Source organism: Strongylocentrotus purpuratus, unplaced genomic scaffold (genome assembly GCF_000002235.5).
Source record: "Strongylocentrotus purpuratus isolate Spur 01 unplaced genomic scaffold, Spur_5.0 spur5_scaffold_1, whole genome shotgun sequence".
Taxonomy (NCBI): domain Eukaryota; kingdom Metazoa; phylum Echinodermata; class Echinoidea; order Camarodonta; family Strongylocentrotidae; genus Strongylocentrotus; species Strongylocentrotus purpuratus.
In genome coordinates this window covers 43,992,951-44,013,457 of record NW_022145594.1, presented here as the reverse complement: position 1 = coordinate 44,013,457, position 20,507 = coordinate 43,992,951, and the positions used below count along the sequence as shown (strand labels likewise).

Below are 20,507 nucleotides of genomic sequence, written 5' to 3'. Positions count from 1 at the left end.
CTTTATATGCATGAGGTATCCCTGAGCAGCAAACCGTTTACAGAATTTTGTAACAAAATTGACTTACCATTTTGGTTTGAGCTGGAAAAAATATATAGCAACAAACAATTTTATTTCTTCTTTCTATTGATGATTAATGAGCATGGGTGGATCTTAAAGAAAGATAACAGTAATCTGATTCAACTCCTGTATTTTAATGGAACAGAGCAATTGAAAATGGTGTTTCGGACGTTACATTTTCCGTAAACAATGTAGACCCTCATTTTATTTAACCCACTAGAACAATAAATCAATGAGATTGTATATGGTTTGAATGAGCTTATTAGTTACTCCAAGTGATTATATTGAAAGAAAATATAATTTAATTATAGTAGCGCTAATATTCGAAAAATACTCAAAATTTGAAAAAGTTGTCGCAAATTTTCTGTAAACAATTTTGTAACTTCCGAAACAACTTTGAATTTAAAGTAGCAGAAAATATATGAACTACAGGACATATCTATCCTAACATTTTGTTAACATCACATGGCAGCTACCCAACAAACAAAAAATTTGCAATACATTATTACAATTCTATCTTATGGTTAAAACCAATTTTCCGTAAACAGTTGTAATGTCCAAAGCAAAGAAACCCAATTAAATGATGATAATCCATATTTAAGGGTATCAAGAGTGAATAAATTGTTTTGAAATAAGTTATTATAAGTCTTAACACAAGTCAAATCACAAATCAGGCCAGTCAAATCACAAATCAGGCCTTTCAAATCCAATATTTTTTTGTAATCACAAGAAGGGTGTTTCGGACGTTACACAATTTCATTGTTAATTAACACATAGTTAACAAATTTCAATTAATTTTCGATAATATCTGCAAATAACAATTTTCGATAATATCTGCAAATAACAATTTCACAATATACACTCCTGTTAAAAACACCAATTTGATGATTTTATTTAGATTTAAATATACAAATATGAAGAAATATGATGCCAAAAGTCAAATTTCTTAATTTTCGGCAAATTGGACTTATTAAACATAAAACATTAAAGACACACTTTGTGATGCAAGGCATGACTGGCTGCTTCAGTATATCCTCAATTGTAATTTATATTTTAAAAAATCTCAACAAAATTTACTCATAAAAATATTCAGCTATTTTAACAGCATTTTCTGGTATGTGTTAGCATGTTTCGGATGTTACATTAAACTGTTAACAAACGATTTCATGATTGACTAGTTCAAATGAGGGGCAAAGATAGATGTGAGAATAGCAAATTTCAATTTTTTTTTTTAACCTCTCTTGCTATTTACTATGTTTTGTGTTTGCAAATCATCAGGTTTTCATTTTTATAGAGGTTGTTCCAAATAATGTCATATAACAAAAGATTGTATGGTCAATTTAAACTAGTTGGTAGGTTACAAAAGCTCAAAATCACCCGCTTAAGCAATACCCAGTGTACATGTACATTCAAGATATTTTCAATTATATACATACAGTATATTCCCTTTGGAACTCATGTGCCGCTTGTAGATCTCTTTCCAGCAATGTGAACCTGTAAGGAGATTTTGAAAAAGAACAGTACAGTGATGCTGTGGAGGAGGATTTCATGTTAGAATTCACACATATTTTTAAATCATGCTTTGCCTTGAGTGAAAAACAAATAATTGATCAAAAGTTTCAGATAAGCCTTTTGTTGCATGGATTGTCATTGTACTGTTATCATTTGTTTTGAAAATCTAGAAGTAAATACGAAAAACAAAACTATGTTACTTTTAGGAAACATTTCCTAGGAAAGACAAATTTAATGATGATACAGAATAACAGAATTTCACGTATCAAATCTAGAACAATATATACATGTATGTTAGAGTATTTTACTGTTATGCTATTTTTGAGGACATATTAGTGGTAAAAAACTTGATAATTCAATTCCTGTATTTGGGATATAGCTTACAGTATTTTTATGTTAAGAGTTATGAGACAGATAACTGAGACAAACAGAATGAACATAATCACCTGTGGCACCTGGAGTTCCTCATCAAGTTTCTTCTGTAGCTGTGGAGCTATCGCTGGTCCTATGGTGTCCTCTTCGTCAGACTCGACCACATGATCGGGGACGTAAGGCTTTAGTTTGGGAAGAGACCAAGTAATATTGCGGTTCATGTATTGCCTTCTCTTATGGCTATCGTCTCGCACCTTGATTAGTTCAGTCAAGTACAACCTCCACCACTCCTCATGGTGCTCATCACTGAACAGGAGTGCCCAGTCCTTCACCCTGTCCACCAGCCTCTCCAGGTTGATGTTTTCAAAGTTGGGCTGTAAGAGGGCAGGTTTCCCTCGTGGGTAAACAGGGGTACCAGTGGCAGAGTATTGCCAGAAGCCTCGCGGTAACTCCTTCCACTCATGGTTCCTAAGTCCTCTCACAGCCAGAACAACCTTCTTTTTCTCATTCATAGAGAAACGGAAATGGTGAGGTTTGGTATGGCCTGTCACATTTGAAATGTGGGGTGTCATCCATGACTTGAAGTCATACAGGCCGTACAGTACCTCACCATTCGGCAGGAGAGAAAGGAGCTGTGGGATGGTTTCTGCAGATTTGGCTTTTAGTTTGGGTCCAATTTGTGAAAACAGCTGATCAATATCTTCGTGAGTATGGCCAACAAGAAGATATGATAGGTGTACCTGAGTGCATAAATTGAAGAAAAAAGTGAGCCATGCAGTGGTACATGCATGCAGGCAGCTATGCTTTGAAATATATTTGAGCAATGAAATGTAATCAATCAGCAAAATATGTGCACATATTTAATTCAACTGCAAGTTTGCTAATTAGAGCAAAAGATATACTGGAGCCTCATTCATGCTGAAGGCCAAAAAGTGTCTTGCTTCGGTGCAAACAAGCTGCAACATTTGGGTGCATTGCACTTATAATTGATATTTAAGCATAAGTTCACAATATTATAGTTCTGACTGTAGCGTGTAAAATCCCTTTTTTGATATTATTTTAACATTATGTCGACAAGAAGATGCTTTTGGAACCTTACCAGTGCTAATGTTTGAATTTTTATTACAAACTTTTATATTACATGCTTATTGTCTGAAATCACTACGTAACAGCACTTTCTAAAACTTTCTGAAAATTATCAAGATATCATTTCCTCACCTCATGAAATATCTTCTTTCCAACCAGCATCTCCAACAACGCCATCACATACTTGTTCTTATTTTCACGCCAGCAATTATCTGCTTGCAGAAATAGAATGGGTGGGAGTGGCTTTGTGTGACCCTAAGGAAATTAAATAATAATATAAATCCCATAAGGCCAAACAAAACAAAATCGATTTGGGAAAAGGTAATTACAAATTCAATTATGTTGTATACATTATATATTGTGTTTAAAGGTACTATATCCCATTTGCAGGCCAAAATAATGGAAAAGTTAAATTCCAACTGCATTTGAAAGATAATACTAATTTAGAACTTCCCTAAAAAAGGTGGGGCTTGAAAATGTCTTCAAGTGGGAAAATAACGACTATTAGTTGTCAAATCGACTTTAGGGCTATAGAGCCCAAAAGTAATAGTCTTGATTTTCAGACAATTGTACCGAATGGTCATACGTTTTATGCTGCGCAAAGATTCAATCAGTTTAATCTTGGCCATCACAATAAGTGGGTTATTGATGTAGACAAATGCTCATGTACCCTTTACAACTCTTTTCATGTATGTTATTACCAAAGAAGAAATAAGCCAGTCAGTCACTCAATAGTGTCTGACAGTGAAGTCTAGCAAGTAAACATGTTTCCTTGCATAATTTGAATATGAGGACACTGCTAATGTTTAAATTTCACAGATAGGACATACATGACATATTCATAATTCCTGCAAAGTTCTACAGAATTTGAGGTTGGCTGCAAAAGGGACATAGTACCTTTAAACAAGATAATGCACATTGTCAAGTACATGTAGGAGAGGTGGGTGAGGACCATTAAAGAGGGACCAATTGCTTCTATAAGTGGATTCATAACAAAGGCATTGACAAAATGATTACCTATACAAGATACATACCGTAGAATTATCTATTACTTGCAATTATTCTACTCAAATATAGGTTTAATTGATGTTGATTTTACACTTAATAACACGCATTACACGCTAGCTATTTCCTTTATCAATTTCAGACAGTAATTATAATGTAAATATTCCTCACCTTTGAAACATGTGCTAGAGTCTTCAGCAGTACATTGATGGTCATGTTTGAATCATGTTTGTGTTCACAAATGTCAACAAATGTTAGGCTTTCTTGTTGACCATGGAGCAAAACTCCAGTAACGTGTGTCTTCAAGAGGTCCAGATCGTTTATGCCCTGAAAATGTGAAGATCAAAATGAAGACAACCGGTAGACTATTATAGAATAATAAGTGCCTAAAATTCTGAAGGTTCATACGGCATATCAAGGTTAAGTTAGATCTTCTAGATAAATATGATGAACGTTGCTATGATACCCCAGTCGAAATAAAATAGTCTAAAACTATATAAAAAATATATGAAAAATAGACCAAGAAAATATATTTTCTCACTATTTCTTCTCCCCCAAAATAGATGGAAAATAGTCCAGAAATAGATTAAAAATAGAAGAAAAAATAGCAAAAAAATATATTTTTAGGCCACAGTTTTGGAACGCTTTAAAAATAGCGTAAAAATAGAAAAATATACAGAAAATATATGAAATAAATTTGTCGAAAACTGTAGAAAAAATATATGAAAAATATATTTTCTCACTATTTCTTCTCTCTAAAAAAATAGCTGGAAAATAGTACAGAAATAGATTAAAAATAGGAAAAAAAATAGCAACAAAATATATTTTTAGCCTATATGTTTTGGAACGCTTCAAAAATAGCGAAGAAATAGTAAAATATACAGAAAATATACGAAATAAAAGTCTAAACCTGTATAAAATATATGAAAATATATTTTCTCACTATTTTGTTACCCCAAAAATTAGCAAGAAAATAGGAAGAAAATATATGGGAAATAGAAAAAAAATATTTTAAAATATATCCAGCTTAGATGTTATGGGATCCGCTTAAAATAGCTGAAAAATAGAATTAAACAAAATATGTACATATTTTTCAAATGTCTTGTAACAGTTGTGGCACACTGCAGTCACCATCACAATACACCCTCTATATCATCATCTATAACCCTCTCACAATCACATCAACCCTAAAAAAGAGCTGACAATACACACACATTTCAGATTAGTGGAATTTATAGAAAAAACAAGAATTGAAAGAAATTATTAAAATATTTACAGTGTACGATCTGGAACATGAATTTAATGGTATATACATCAATGAATTTGTACAGCTGATCATGGAAAAAGCATGGACCCTACACAAGAAGATGCCTGAAAATTTGGCTGATGTCGAGATATTGTTTTATCCTAGAAATAAAAAATATATTTAAAAAATATATATATACCGGTATAAAAAAATAAAAAAAGGCAAATGTAGAAAAAAAAAAGGTGCATCCTAATAAACTGAAAGGCAAGGGAATTGTAGCACATAGTTCATGTTAAAAAAAAACGGTTTATCTTCGGCAAATAATAGTTACAGTAATACAGCCAGGAAAATAATTATTAGACCACAAAGTATTGGGCGCATAGATAAATGAAATTTGTATAATTTTCATGGGCTCAATCAGTGGGTTATGAAATCAGTCACCGCTGGTACTAATTAGTACTAATGCTGGAATCTTGGGTGAGAATTCTAAAAACAGTGGTATACAAATATTCTTTTTACGTTAAAAGTGTCCAGATCCGACTAATGCAAGGTCAAAACAATGGAAAATAAAAAGAAAAGACTAACATAACACCTTCGACATTCATCTTATGCAAATTCGACTTAGGCAGCCGAGAGTTGACTGTATGTGATAGATAGGTTTCTGTTAAATTAAATAAATATACATAAAAATGTATCATAAATACCAAACATGACATTCTGCCAACCTGTTTGGCACATACAACAACAAAAAATCCAATATTGTGCATATATCGATGCATCACTATACAAGTAATATGGCTATTGAAAGGCAAGGTTAATATTTGCCCTGAATATAATTAAATATATGAAAAGTACACCTATTAACACACTGATGCAGAAGGCAGCTATTGTTTGGCAGTTGATAATCAAAAAACAATATATAACATTGATGGACACTATACTTTACCCCCCCCCTCCAATACACAAACACTTAAAGATGAAAAGCAAAAGAGTAATAGACTAGAGACCTGTGGGTCTTGTGCTTACCTGAGCATGCAGCTTTGCAAGCTGGGCACTTTGATCATTTTTTCTGTAAATTGAGATACCCTTCCCACACAATAATCTACCAATTATGCTTTTTCATGAAGACAATGATGTTGATTTGGCTTTTTTTGTTTTCCTGCCCTCCCCCCCCCCCCCTGGTGCACCACCCCCCACTTGAACAAATTAAGATCCCCTTACTTTTAAGGGATGACTCCTGCCAAGTTTGGTCGTAATCTACTTTGTGCGTTCTGAAGAAGATTAACATGTTTTTAGCCTTATATTTGATTCCCTCCATCTTTACTCTCAGGGCCTGCCAATTCAGCTGATTTGTGTCCGGCCCCCTTCGATCTTCTCGCAAAGAATTGCTGAAAGATATAAACATAAACAGAACAAAAATATTTAGAATTATTAGTGATGCTTATCAGAATTGCCAAGAGCAGCATGACATGTTACTGTTGGCTCAAACAACACGATGCTCAGAAATAGAATGATAGTAAAGTTCTCTGGATGCTGCCCATAAAAAAGCCATAAAAGAAGAGCTTCTTGACAGGTAACAGAGTCATGTGAAAGACTTAGATCAGGGCTTAAATTAATCCAAGGCCATGGCCGTGGGTGCCCTTTTGATTGGCCTCAATGCCCCTCTCATTGGCCTTGGAGATTTTTTGTGCCCTTTCCAATTATTCCTATTTGTGCTGTAATATAGGAATGTGCCCTACAGAAAAGTGGCCTTATAATTGCCCTAGAAATATTGAAATTTAAGGCCTGTTAGATGACATGCAAACTAAGTTAAAGTCGCAATTACATGTAAGTCTGGAGAAGAGTTTTATTTTCAACATAGGCGATTATTCAACATTAAAAAATCTACAACTTACGGGTCCTTTCAAGCAAGGCAACAGAGTACCACTTCTTTGTAGCCTCATCGTACACCTCCTATCCATCGATCTTCATCCTCCTGCCACCTGCCGAACCTCGCTGCTCAAAACCACCCTCTTCACATTATCCAGTGTGACTGAACACGAAGAGTGCATATTCTAGAAAAGAAAACAAAAATGTATATGATTTAAATCATTTTAGAAAATATATCCTGGACAAAAGGCATGTATGAATGGGATACAATCTTTGCAATATTTGTATTCTTTAAATTCCTAAAAAGAGAAAAAATGACATACATATCATTATCAATGATATATAAAAAATATAATTAAATCATTTGGAATTATGTTTTACTTATCATTGATCATAGGCCTATTATTTGTATTATAGTATTTGTGTCAAGTTTGAATTTGAGAAGTGAAATTGAAATTTCATGAAAGAATGAGGACTTTAAAAAAATACCTCTGTGACCTTTGACCTCTTGAAGACAAAATCTAATTAGATCGTCACTTGCAAACGCATACATGAGCAAAGTTTTAAATTGATCTGTCAAATGGTTCCCAAGTTATTGCAAGAACCATTCTATTCTAATGTATACAATGACCTTTGACCTTGTGACCTCAAATCTAATCAGATCATCGTCACTCCCATGATATAAATACATACATGAGCCAGGTTTGAATTTGATCCGTCAATTGCTTCTTAATTTATTGCAACAATGAAAACACGACGGACGGACAGACATGCATGCAGCAACCCGAAACAAAATGGCCCGAATAATTCACAAAGACACAAGGAGGTTTGATTTTAACCCATGGTTTACATCTTCATTTACATGACACATTGTCTAAATTTAGCCCAATAAGCGTGACACAGTCGTAGGTCCATTTATTAGACGCACGCAAGTCTACGCTTAAATTGCGATAATTTTAAACCATGGGTTATGTAAATGAGGTTTAAACCATGGGTGAAATTTAAACATCCTTTGTGAATTTGGGCCATTATTGCCTCCGGCACCCACCTTTGGTGGGCGGACGCATACAAATCTATAACTTACGGGTCATTTCAAGCTTAGGCCAAGCTACCACTTCTTGTTAGCCTCATCGTAGGCCTCCCATCCATCGATCCTCATCCTCCGGCCACCGTCCAAATTTTGATGCTCAAAACCAACCTCTACACTAGCTCTTCACCTTATCCAGTGTGACTGTGAACATGACGAGTGCATATTCTAGAAAAGAAAACAAAAAATTAGACCTTAGATTAACTTAGAATAGATTTAGAATAGAATCTAGACTCTAGATCTAGAAATGATTAAAATTGGTTTACAAAATAGATGAATGGGAAGTAGATCTAGTCTACTATTTAGTATTAGAAATCTATAGCATAGGCCTATTAATTAGTAACAGTAGGTCCTTTAGACTAGACGGTCTAGTGATAGTAAAGTGATACTGATAGGCCCTAACACTTTTTTTTATAAGTAACTAAGTGATACGATTATGACGTAGAGTGATAAACCTATCAATGATATCAACAAAACATATTTTAATTATAAATTTGATAAACATCAACTCTAAAATTAATAATTAAAATTAAAAATGGGGATTTCTGTTGTCAAATCAGCTTCTTCCTGTTTTTTCGGAATGAAATGGAGCAATATCTTCATTATTTCTCACCCAATTTCAAAGTAAACATCATCCCTAGGTTTATTTTTAGAACCTGTATCCACGGATTTCACATCTAACAACTTTTAGCGTAGATTCTAACTTTTAGAATTCTAGATTTAAAATACTCAGACTCAGTCAGTATTGCGTAACGGCCAACCAACGGTCGTCTCACTCGGCATGCACTACGGTACTCACTCACTACTGACGTAGACTCACCTTCAAATTTTCATCGCTGTATCTGGCTGGTTTCTTGCTTGCTCGCGATCGGTTCACGGGAATATCATTAGAATCTACTGCAGTACTGGAACACATTAATCACATATAATCAATCGCTTCTCTTGGGGAAAACTATAGGCCTATATCTCAATGACTTCGGATGATTTGATGAGGATATCGTTACTCATTAGTTGAACTTCCCGCTAGCTAGCTGTACCGTTAATGTTATGGTAATACGGCGCATGCGTTGTTCATCAACACTTACATAAAACCACAGATAAGTATTTGTTTCTTGTATTTTCGGGAAAAAAATGCCAATATTTTAAAAGTTTTATAACGATTTTATTTTTTCGAACACAATGAGTGATAGTTTTTTTTTTAACTGCAACTAATCAAATGATTGATCTCTAGATTTTTTAGATGAGAACGTTCAATCTAAAACGTCTTTGCGTACCGTTCAAATTCAAAGTACGTACGATCTTTGTATTGCGCGCGCGCATAGCCTATAGCGAGCGCGCCTAGCTAGCCGAGCCGAAGCCTACAGCGATGGATGCGGTTCCAAAATATAGGCTCAACGACATATATCCACCTCGATTCGTCTGTACTATTCGCGTCTCGAAATACCTCATTTTCTGGCGTTTTCATCATGGATGAAAGACTTTAATGAGCTTATTGCTGATATATCAAATATCTCCAGGAAAAGACAGAAAAATGAAGAATGGATGAAATCCAAAGCAAAAGAGCGGAGAAACAGTGCACTACTGAAGGTGAGTTCGTTTGTGCCCAAGTCAGTCCCATGTGTGTAATTTGATGTTAGGATTGCGATTTCATTTTGTTTCCTCTGATTTCATTTTTGTTTTATCTGATTTCATTTCTGTTTCATCAATCGTACAATCTATGTATTGAAAACACATTGAATCGTGTCAAGATGAAAAAGGCCCTTTTTAAAGAATTATTAGGTTTGTTTTGGAATCAATAGACCTACAAAAACTTGCAAACTGATTAAGAAGAAAAACTTGATTTGATTATTATATTAATAAGACGTAAGACTAACGTAAGACTAAGTATAAGATATATGTTAGGGGCAATGAAATGATCTAATATAATCATTCATTAGTCTAAGAATCAACCATAGTCAGCGGCAGCCTTTTAAAGCATAAATTGAGACATTTTTCCTAATCCTAGTCAAAAATATAATTTCTATTAATTTGGCGCAGTCATCATGATGCTGATGACCGATGGTGCTACTGCTGGTTTACTAAACATGATTTTCTTAATTCAAAATAATACTGCTAGCCATATTGCATTTGTTTTCATTCACCTGAGCTGTTAGCTAGCTATTACCGCTTAAATTTGGCATGGTTTTGAAATGCATGATGTTTTGCTAGATTAGTTATGAAAAAGCAATAATAAATAACTCGGTCTAAAAAAACCTGGAAAGAATTTCTTAAAGAATTACTTTCAAAATTTCTTCTTTCATTTGTTGGTCATATGTCCAGGTACAGCTACGATAGTTGGATTGGCATACATCTAGCATGTGTACTCTTGTTTTAACTATACAATCGCCATATAGAACGCGACATGACATGGAACACACTGGTCAAAATCAGCTTTGATTTTAATCCAAAATTAAATTCATTCTGACCAGGATATTGCTTTTGCTGTATTTTGCTGATTTTGATTTAAATTTTACTTTTTATCCAAATTCAGGTTAACGGCCAGCCGTTGTATGCCGTCATCCATCACAACGCCTTTGTAAAGCAGCAATCCTTGACGAGGGGGGGGGGGGGGGGGGGGGCATTGATGACATCTTCCATGCTCTCTCTAAGAGGATTCCAAGACAAGATGCATTCATAGCAGCGTACAAAACGGATTTTAATTAAAAGCTCTTGCTCGCACGCAGTAGCCATCAACATTGAAGAGAAAAATCATGCAGCTACTGCTATGCATGGACCACGCACCTACCTTGAAACTGTCAAGGAGTTTTATGCAGCAATCTGCATATATCGGAGCAATGGATGTTGATAGTGATGAGAAGGAGGATGAATCAACAGTTGTCATGTATCATGTTTGATGAATGAAACTATAAAGAGGCATGTTAATTTAATTCAATTGACAAAGTCGATAAACGGATCACTAAGATAGTTCTGGAATGCATCAGAGTATAGATCCTTCCAGATAATTGATTCCATTAGGAAAGGTATTTTACTATTTTTGTTGTTGGTAGTTTAACTTTAAAGCTTTCAAATTATGATGTGAATTTGCCAAATATTCATGGCGTAAGATAAAGCAGTTATATATGTTTTGAGATTGAAATTAAATGGCGTACTATAATCACCTCCCGGAAGTACAGACCAGGTATCAAAAGAAACAGTTGCACCGTTGGTTTTAGGTAAAATGTTAGCATTAATTATGGTCACATTGATTACTTTTTGAAATGTTTTACAGAATTTTCTAATGAGGTATTTTGTATAAACGATCAAGTCGATCATTGTGTTTGCAAAACAGCATACTACCATACTGTTATTTCCAAATTTGCCCTGAGCAATACACTCCTCTCTACTGATCAGTTTACTGGTGCAAATAATCCTAATATTTCATTGGTAAAGAAAGAGAGAGAAGAAACCTGTGTCATCAATATATTGAAGATTGTAGAGGTATGCGTGTGGATGGATGTCAGGTTAAATGATGTATTTGTTGCACATTAAACTTATTCAGTCTGGCGGGACGTTTGCCATGAAGCATACTCTCGACAGTCACTGTTATGAATTTGTTAAATAACTTTATTTCAAATTGCTAGCAGCATAGTGAAGGCTTGTCAATAGTTCTGCTTCTGTAATTCTGTTGAGTGTTGACACTGCAGCCTCTTCTATCGTACCATCACTTTTGGGCAGACTGCCCTTCTGTCTTTACACAATTGAGAAATAAATGTTGTCAACCAGCATGTTACTTTAAAACAAAAATGAGAGTATCTATTACCTTTTAGCCTTGTGAAAGGAAAGTTATGTGATTATCATATGTTTTTCCATGTTAGTGATCTCACATAATCATTAATGATTCAATGTTGTATACAAACTCACATTTTTAGTAAACATTGTGAATTGGTGATGATAATGTACATTAATTGATATTTTGAAAATTTATATTATCACATGGAATGATGACTAGGGCTGGCAGTAGGGGCAATGTTTAGGATTCTTTCAACTCTGTGGCTAGATCAGGATTCTCACCCTGTAACGACTATAAAGTAGTTTTACTAAAAGTGCCGTATTCATAGTCGCTTATATTATAGTGGCCATGAAATTTTTGTTAAAGGTTCTTATATCTCTATTCTAAGTTCTTGCTTATTTTTATGTATAACAATGCCTTGGCAGAGAGTACTGTGCTACCACTGCTGTGCAGTGTTTACTTTTTAGTATACTGATAGACCAATGAGTAAATAAAAGATAACAGTTAACAAATAATTGAAAAGAATACGTATTTTCATTAATTTTGGGAATGGCTGCTGGTCCTGGAAAAAAAACGGCTCCCTGTTCTTTAAAAAATAAGGACCGAGTGCCTTGACTTACAGAAATTTGTAACAAAAATGTTCTTCTCGACCGCCTGCGAAACATGTCCAGATACTTAACCAACTGAGCTACAAATTGTTTTGATATGAGAAATAAATTTGCTTTTGATTATTTTTCCCATTTCTCAATGAAAGCCTTACTGGAGCCAGTTATAATTGGAATGGAGTAACACACTCAATGGTTGAAAAATATAAGCAGAAAAACAAAAAACATAATTTGATTAGTCCAAAAGAAGTGCAAAAAATAGCAGGAAAATAGTGATTAACTTTTGAAGACCAAAAAATAGTATAAAATAGGTCAACATTTTTTCTGCTGTAAGTGCAAAAAATAGCAGGAAAATAGAGATTAACTTTTGAAGACGAAAAAATAGATTAACATGTTAAGTGCAAAAAATAGCAAGAAAATAGTGAATAACTTTTAAAGACGAAAAAATAGTATAAAATAGGTAAACATATGTTGTCAAGTGCAAAAAATAGCAGGAAAATAGGCACAAACTTTGAAAGACGAACAAAATAGTATAAAATAAGTTAACATGTAATATGTTAAGTGCAAACAATAGCAGGAAAATAGTGAAATACTTTTAAAAGACAAAAAAATAGTACAAAAATAGGTTAACATGTTATGATAAGTACAAAAAATAGCAGGAAAATAGTCAAAACATCTAAAAGAAGAAAAAATAGTTTAAAAATAGTTCATAAAAAAGAGACACAATTGGGGGAAATAGTGAAAAAATAGAAATAGCTAAAAAATAGTTTATTTTTTCACTATTTTTTAATGAAAATAGTCAAAAAATAGCCACCTCGTTGGGGAAAATGGAAAAAATATACAAAAAATAGTGTAGTTTTTTGACTATTTTTTTAGGAAAATAGCCAAAAACTACATCAAGAAATCAAGAAATAGCGAAAAAATATATGAAAAATAGTGAAAAAATATATTTTCCTGCTCGTCAAAATGACTGGGGTATACACATGCACATGTCTGTATGAATTACAGAAGTTACTTTGTTTAGTCAAAATTGCAAATATTTAGAAACAGTAATTAATTATTTAATTTATTAATTTATTCATGCTTCTTGTGATGACAGGTGTTCCTCTTAATCCTTTTCAATCATAATCGACTCTTTTGGACCTATAAAAGGACTGAGGGAAGGCTCAAATAATTCACTTAAAAATTTGCCTTCCATAAAACTCGTCGTTTAAAATTGAAACCCCCATTTGACTTTCACCACTACTAGAGCTGAGATTGTGATAAGCCCTAAGTAAACACTAGCGCTGTAATCCACCCCCACTGAGACCTTGATGAGGTGATAGCGAGAGAGAGATAAGCATGATAGAGGGGGAAAGGAAGGGAGAAGGGAGAAAGAGACACATGCAAGGGTTCGCTGCCAGAGTTAAAATTGTTGTTATATCGTCAATTATGGGTCATTTTGCTTCGTTCAAACTTTCATTTTGGTCTTCATCTAAATTATTAGTGACTTTAAGACATGAAAATATCTTAAAACAAGTAATATACCTATTTCCTACTTCCCATTTCCTTTCAGGCAGAGCCCCAGTAAGAGTTTGTTTACACTAGTATTACGTAAGATGATGTAGAGTCCAGCTGCAATCCAATATCTTAATCTCTCACTCAGAGCCTCAAGGCTCTGTCCAAGTTTTCAACTAGAGAAACGAAACTGGGGTAGTGACACCACACCAGATTGCATTGACTGCTGTGTTATATTTTTAACGAGAGCTTTTCGTAATGCTAAATGCACTATAAGTGTAAGACTATTATGTTTGCCCTATACAAACAGAACTGTGAGGTGCTCGAACAAAGAAAACTGTGCACATAAAGTGTTTTCATACTTTGCATTACAAAAAATCAAAAACAATACTACACCAACAAAATCTATGGAAAAGGAAAAAGGTGTTTGTAGAAATCTGAAAAATAGGGTGCACTTTTTCGTGAAGAGCCACACATCATATGTAACCTGTAGTTGAAGTCTTGCATTTTGTGTCTTCAAAATTAAAATAATAGGGTAACATTTTAGTGCCAATTTGTATAGGTCTGTTTTTTGTACTCGCTTTTTGCTGAAAATGTTTGTAAAGTGCCAAAAACAGTTGGACATTTATCACCTCCAGAATGATCATGTGTCCAACTCTGAATATGCTGACCTGGTCACATCACCAGGGGGTTTTACGCATTATGCATTTCGAGGTCAAACTTAAGCCCAATACCAGTTTTGGGAAAGTAGCCGAAAACATCTATATTGATCAATATTATTGAATGAGTATTATACTAGGGCTTGTGTGGTCAATTCTGAACCTAAGCATCGTTAAAGGTAAAGACCAGTATTGGAAACGCCCCAATTTCAAAAAGTGAAATGGAAGCTCTCATTACCAATCATGTGAAAGAATATGTTTTGACTAATACATGATGATAAAAAATTTGCCTGGAAACCGCCTGCTAATTCATATATTTGGTAAATTTGTTTCTCTCATGGTCTGTGAGAGATATAGGGTAGTCCCATATACATCTTTCTGTGTATAGTGCTTGTAACTTTACGAAGAATGGGCCCAATTTCTTATCATTTTGATGATTCCAGAACCTTGCAGATGCTAGATGCTAGATGATCAACCTTTTATGATCGATTCCACAATGTTTCTTTCACAATGCAATCGCATGTTACCTTTAAATACAGAAATATCGGAAGAAATCTAATACCCGCCCGTGACATTTCTAAATTCACCGCCTGTTCGCACCTGGCTGCGGCCGCTAGCGCTGCGCTAGATTCACGAGGTTATTTGCAGGTATAGCGTATGCATGATTTTGCGTTGGCGATATCGATCCGCAGCAGATATCAATCCGCAGCAGATAAATTCATAATTCTGCAACTATATCAATCAGTAGGCGGTTTGTTGGCCAAATTGGTTTAATCCCATATTATAGAGTGTTTGTTTCATTTTTTGAGAGGGGGGGGGGGGGCATTTCTTAAAATATCTATAATGACCATGTGATCAATCAAAAGTATGTATGCAAAGTTAACATACCTTTGCCTTGTCTCCTGTGAAGTTAGGAATATTTGTTTTGTTCTGATCCATACCATCTAGAATAACAGAGAGATATTTTGTCTTGTTTCTCTTAGAAGCAGTCCGCTTTTTGTAGTACAGTTGCCGCTCAAACCTGCATGTATAGAAAAGAAACAGAACATTAGAATTAAATTTGCAAAGATCGATGAGGGCCCTGTTGCAGAAAGAGTTGCTATTAATTAGAAATATGCAATATCAGTACTTTAATAGACATCATTTGGAATCACATGAATGCTAGGTTTCAGACAATAAGCGAGTCCGTAAATGGCTCTGGAACGCATGACCCCAAAATATCCACAAATCTTTGACACGATGGATACTTCCCACGTGTGTGTGCATTTTAGAATAATCACTGCCGAAGTGATGGAGGTGCTTCATGAATACCTTTTGTTTGCCTCTTGAGAAGAATACTTCCACCTGTGTATCAGTTAAACATTTGAGTTAAAAGTTAAAAATTGAGTTTTGGTATTGATGGCGCTACACAACATATTTTTGGGGGAGATAATGAAAAGTTGAGTGTCAAATTCAAAAGAGCATACAATTTTAATGACAAAATAAATTTTATTTGATCGAAATCGGTTCAAAAATGGCTTAAATATTTAAAAAAAAACAGAACCATTTGAAATAAATGTGGGGCCCCACATTTATTCGTTAATTTTGAACCAGCCGTTAATTTTTTTTTTAAATGTTTCCTTTAAAAAAAAAATACAAAGGAGTTTTGGTAATAGTTGTTAATTATCTCTCTATCTAATCACTATTTCAACAAAACACCACATGCACAATATTGTATTTAAAATGGTTGAAACTGATGAGCGTTTAACGAACGCCTCTTGAGTTTTAACGGGTCTTTTTTAATGATAGCAGGCTTTTTACTTAGTCATTTGCAATATTGTATTCCTTTCGAGCATGGTGGAGTTATAACTATTAGTTTGTTAAGTAATGGTGTAGGTTTTTGTTAGTTTGACCAAAACTGTACTCTCTTTACAAAAACTCAACTATCCCTTTAATATACTCACATCTGTCTGTTGTTGTGCTCTATCATTGCTTTCTTTATTTTTTCTTTCCTTGTCTTGGTTTTTGCTTCATCCATTTTCTTCCTCAGAACAACACACTTCTGACACTTGGAGAATTGACCACTCTGAAATTAAACAAAGAGTCATTGTATGAATAACATGAATAGAATATTAAGGTTAAACGTAAAAGTTATTGATCTCAGACAACTTTTCTTCTTTCGTTTGAGGAAGCTTTAGCACCTAAGCAACATCCTGCAAACTGTGTAGCCAGTAAATTGTGTAAGCTACATGTAGGGACAATGTTTGGTGGGCCAAGGATATGGGGCACTCATGAACAGACAACTGATTTATCATTTGTATTGTCTATCCATTTTAAGATGTAATGTTAATTTTAATTCCACTTAATCACCCATTTACTTTCTAAATATAATACTGACGAAATGTAGTCTCTACAAAGATTATGTACAAAGCCATTATTTGGACAGAGTTTCATTTAAATTTTAGAAATCTTTCAAAGCAGTTTGATTCAAAATATTTAGAAATCAAAGTTGCACATTTTTAGTGCAAAACTGTGGTTTATTCAACTAAAGTTAAGTTTAACCTGGTTTGACCTATACTCAACTATCCCTTTTGGCTTTAAACTTTTGTTTTGCAGGGATACAGTAAAATTATCACATTTGCTGAAGTATTTGAATGTGATTATAGGAAGAAAGTTTATTATTGAAGTAGTATATATACATCAAAAGTTATTATATATGTTTGAAGTGTAAGAAACAACTTACAAGTGAGCTGTCTACAAAATACTTACCTTGCTGATTCTCACATGATTGAAGAAATCTCTCCATAGTTGATAGAATGTAGACTGTCCTATTGTCGGTTCCATCGTGTCAGAGGTTTCGGTGAGATATTGGTGATATATGTCTCTTTTTGTGAGGCCGTTGGGCAAGCGAATTTCATCCTTGTGAGGCATGCAGTCTCCTCTCTTGGAACAGTACTCCTCTATCCAGTTGAGGCAGATGATTACAGACTTTGACTGTGGGCGACATGTATCCTTTGAAGATGAAAAACCCTGATTACTTGCTGCGGCTGCCTTCATTCGGAAAAATGAGGCGCGACATATACCTAAACATATGCGAAAGGCTGTACCACACACTAATACGCCATTCTGGACCCTAAATCTCTGAAATTCATCCGGCGATCGAAACTGTTCATATAACCACTGACGCCTCTCACATGGTGATTTACCCCAATAAAATCTTCGAGCAGATTTGATGTCACCATGGGACATTTTCCTCATGCATGTTTCCCTGCACTTACACTTAGCATGACCCGCTTGCTTCAACGATGATTTTCGGGTTTTGTTCAGAAAACTTTTGCTCAGTTTCAACCCATTTCTGATAGATTTATGTTTGGGACGAGCTGATGTGCTTGAACTTGGCACAAAGTCACTCTGACAGTCGCCACTAATATCTGAGCTGAGCAATTGATCTTCACTTTCATCATCTGAGTTATCCGATTCCTCAAACAATGGTGGTTGCACAAATTCTTGATGATCAGCGGTGTCTGATTCATTGAATGAATATTCATCCACATGATGAGTGAAGAGATCGCCATGTTGTTTTCTACCGCCAACTTGATGATTTTCAGAAGATACATCATCAAGACTCAATTGTGATATATCCATACCATCAATAGACAAATCGTCCTGACTGCCGGTGAAGTCGAGGGAGCAAATTTTTGCTTTTTCTTGGGAGTACTTGCAGCAATACATACTGGTGCTTCTGCTAGGTCTACATCATGCAGACTTAGTTGCAATATATCTTGTAGTAACTCTGAGTCTGAGTCAGACTCATAAATACTGCCTGAATGAAAATCCATGTCATCGATAGACAGATCATGAATATGATTAATCCCTGCTGCTGTAGCCATGTAAGAGTCTTAGACTTGTTATATCTGACAATATGATTATTTTCAATCATGATATGATTGATTGATATTCACAGAGATTAAGTTTGTATAGTTTTTTTAATGCAGTGAATGACTACTGTCAGTAGGCCTATAATGTAGATTTACTGCTGACTACATGCTCTACAGAAAATACTTTCACTATCCACCTCCCTGCACTATCATTGGCCAGAAGTAGATCACCTAATCTGCAATGAGTTGGCAATGTAGGTTGATGCACTGTGTCGGTTTGGGAGTACGATTATGGTGTTTGCATTTGCTCTGTGAGGGTGTGTGTGTGTGTGTGTAAGTGTGTGTAAGTGTGTGGGAGCGCGTGCGAGTGAGTGGATGTATGTAAAACTTTTGGCAGGGACATTATGACAGGTAAACTTTGTTATGTTAATTGTCAAGGGTTTGGAGTTATACAATAATAAGTCCATGTTTTGAGGAGGGAACTTTTGCTTCTGTAGGTTTGTTGGTTTATAGACTTAAAACATATGTTGTAAGTCTATGGGTTGATAAATAGAGGTCAAGGAATTTAGAAAATGTTAGTTTTGAGCACACTCTTATTTCCACCTACCATTTTGAAATCACTTCATGAATGAAATTATATGCTCTTCCAAAGAATAGAATTACAGCTTTTCTAAATCTAAATAAAACAAAATTGTTATGTATCAATTTGAAATAAAAACCTGCAGACTGTGAACGTCCATTTACATTAATTGAGACTTTTTTTATAAATAAAATACATGATTTAAGCAGAAGCAAGCAAGTCAGAAAGTATAGTCATGAAATCCTAATTAAAATTTGAGCTCAAGGCCTCAAAACCCATGCATTACCCCAAAGTTCACATGAAGCGGAAAATATGCTCAGAAGCGATGAAGATCGAGGTTGGATACATGCTTGTAGGTTTTTTACATGGTTGAAAGTATGGCTGAAACTCTGTAGCAGCAGCCATGCACTGATTCAAAATTTATGACTGATACATGCATGCAGCCTGCTATAGCAAAAAAACATGCGCGATAATAATTAAGATGCCTTTTTGTCAAGTTGTGTTATCACCAAACAAACACACTCTCTGCATGGTCCATCAAAAATTAAGCTTTGGCCTAAAAGAAATGGTCTCTTTACTATGAAATACATCCCAATATCTTCATGGCAGTATGTAGGCCTATTGTCGTGTTGGGATCGGTGTGTTATGTTATTGGCGGTAGGAGAGGTACATCAATAAATATGAAGAAGCAAGGATAGACTATATTAAGAGTATTTATTATCTCCAAACTTTGGAGACTCAAATCGGTCACATGCATCATTATGAACTTCCAGATTGTAAAATACAAGATGAAGAGAGAGCCAGCTAGAAAGAGGGTCTTGATCAAATGGTGATCAAAACTAAACTCCTCTTTACAAAGCCAGAACATGTCATAATTTATACAGAAGGATACAAAATGGATATGAGGGTACATGTAGGTTACATCGTGTCAAAGGGACAAAGACAAGTTCCCTCTCACAGTCATTTAGCTAACACATGTAATCTGTTCTGGGAAAGGGTCTTATGAAACAAAGGGGGCTTTGGTTATTGGGAGAAAGACAGGAAGTCTTTTGTTTTGGAGGTTTGGGGGCTCTTATCAGTGTATACAATTTGGGGTTTATTTGGCTAGAATAAGTTACTAAACAAATGTCTTGGAAGGAGGTCTGGTATTTCGCAGGGTGGGTCGAATTGGGGCATATACTGAGTGATAATACATATTATTACCGAGGGGTGTAGACTTGTACTACCATTACACACTATGTAAAGGAATTGGTGTGCACCTAAACTTGGACTACAATTTAAGAAGGATACATCATTCTGGATA

The 20,507-nt window shown here is 34.8% G+C and overlaps 1 protein-coding gene and 1 long non-coding RNA gene across 2 annotated transcripts; both read right to left on the bottom strand.

Moving 5' to 3' along the window:
- Nucleotides 1-1,486: 1,486 nt before the first annotated feature.
- LOC115921382 lies at nt 1,487-18,478 on the bottom strand. Its single transcript, XM_030978817.1, has 8 exons — nt 18,128-18,478; nt 17,516-17,740; nt 16,711-16,832; nt 15,656-15,788; nt 4,207-4,362; nt 3,163-3,285; nt 2,019-2,684; nt 1,487-1,554 (listed from the first exon to the last, which is right to left on the bottom strand). The coding sequence occupies exons 1-8, from the start codon at nt 18,476-18,478 to the stop codon at nt 1,516-1,518; spliced, it is 1,815 nt and encodes a 604-aa protein (XP_030834677.1). The 3' UTR covers nt 1,487-1,515.
- LOC105437256 lies at nt 5,305-9,262 on the bottom strand. The gene is made up of 4 exons (XR_970552.2): nt 9,058-9,262; nt 8,235-8,405; nt 7,177-7,335; nt 5,305-6,669 (listed from the first exon to the last, which is right to left on the bottom strand). It is a non-coding gene; the product is annotated as an uncharacterized LOC105437256 (long non-coding RNA).
- Nucleotides 18,479-20,507: the final 2,029 nt, after the last annotated feature.

Bases quoted from the DNA above. Each gene is read 5' to 3' on its own strand.
- LOC115921382 (XM_030978817.1), bottom strand. From the start codon at position 18,478: ATGTATTGCTGCAAGTACTCCCAAGAAAAAGCAAAAATTTGCTCCCTC. The intron at 16,833-17,515 runs GTAAGTATTTTG...GTTTAATTTCAG, and splicing joins ATCATGTGAGAATCAGCAAG to AGTGGTCAATTCTCCAAGTG. The intron at 2,685-3,162 runs GTGAGGAAATGA...TTATGCACTCAG, and splicing joins GAAAGAAGATATTTCATGAG to GTACACCTATCATATCTTCT.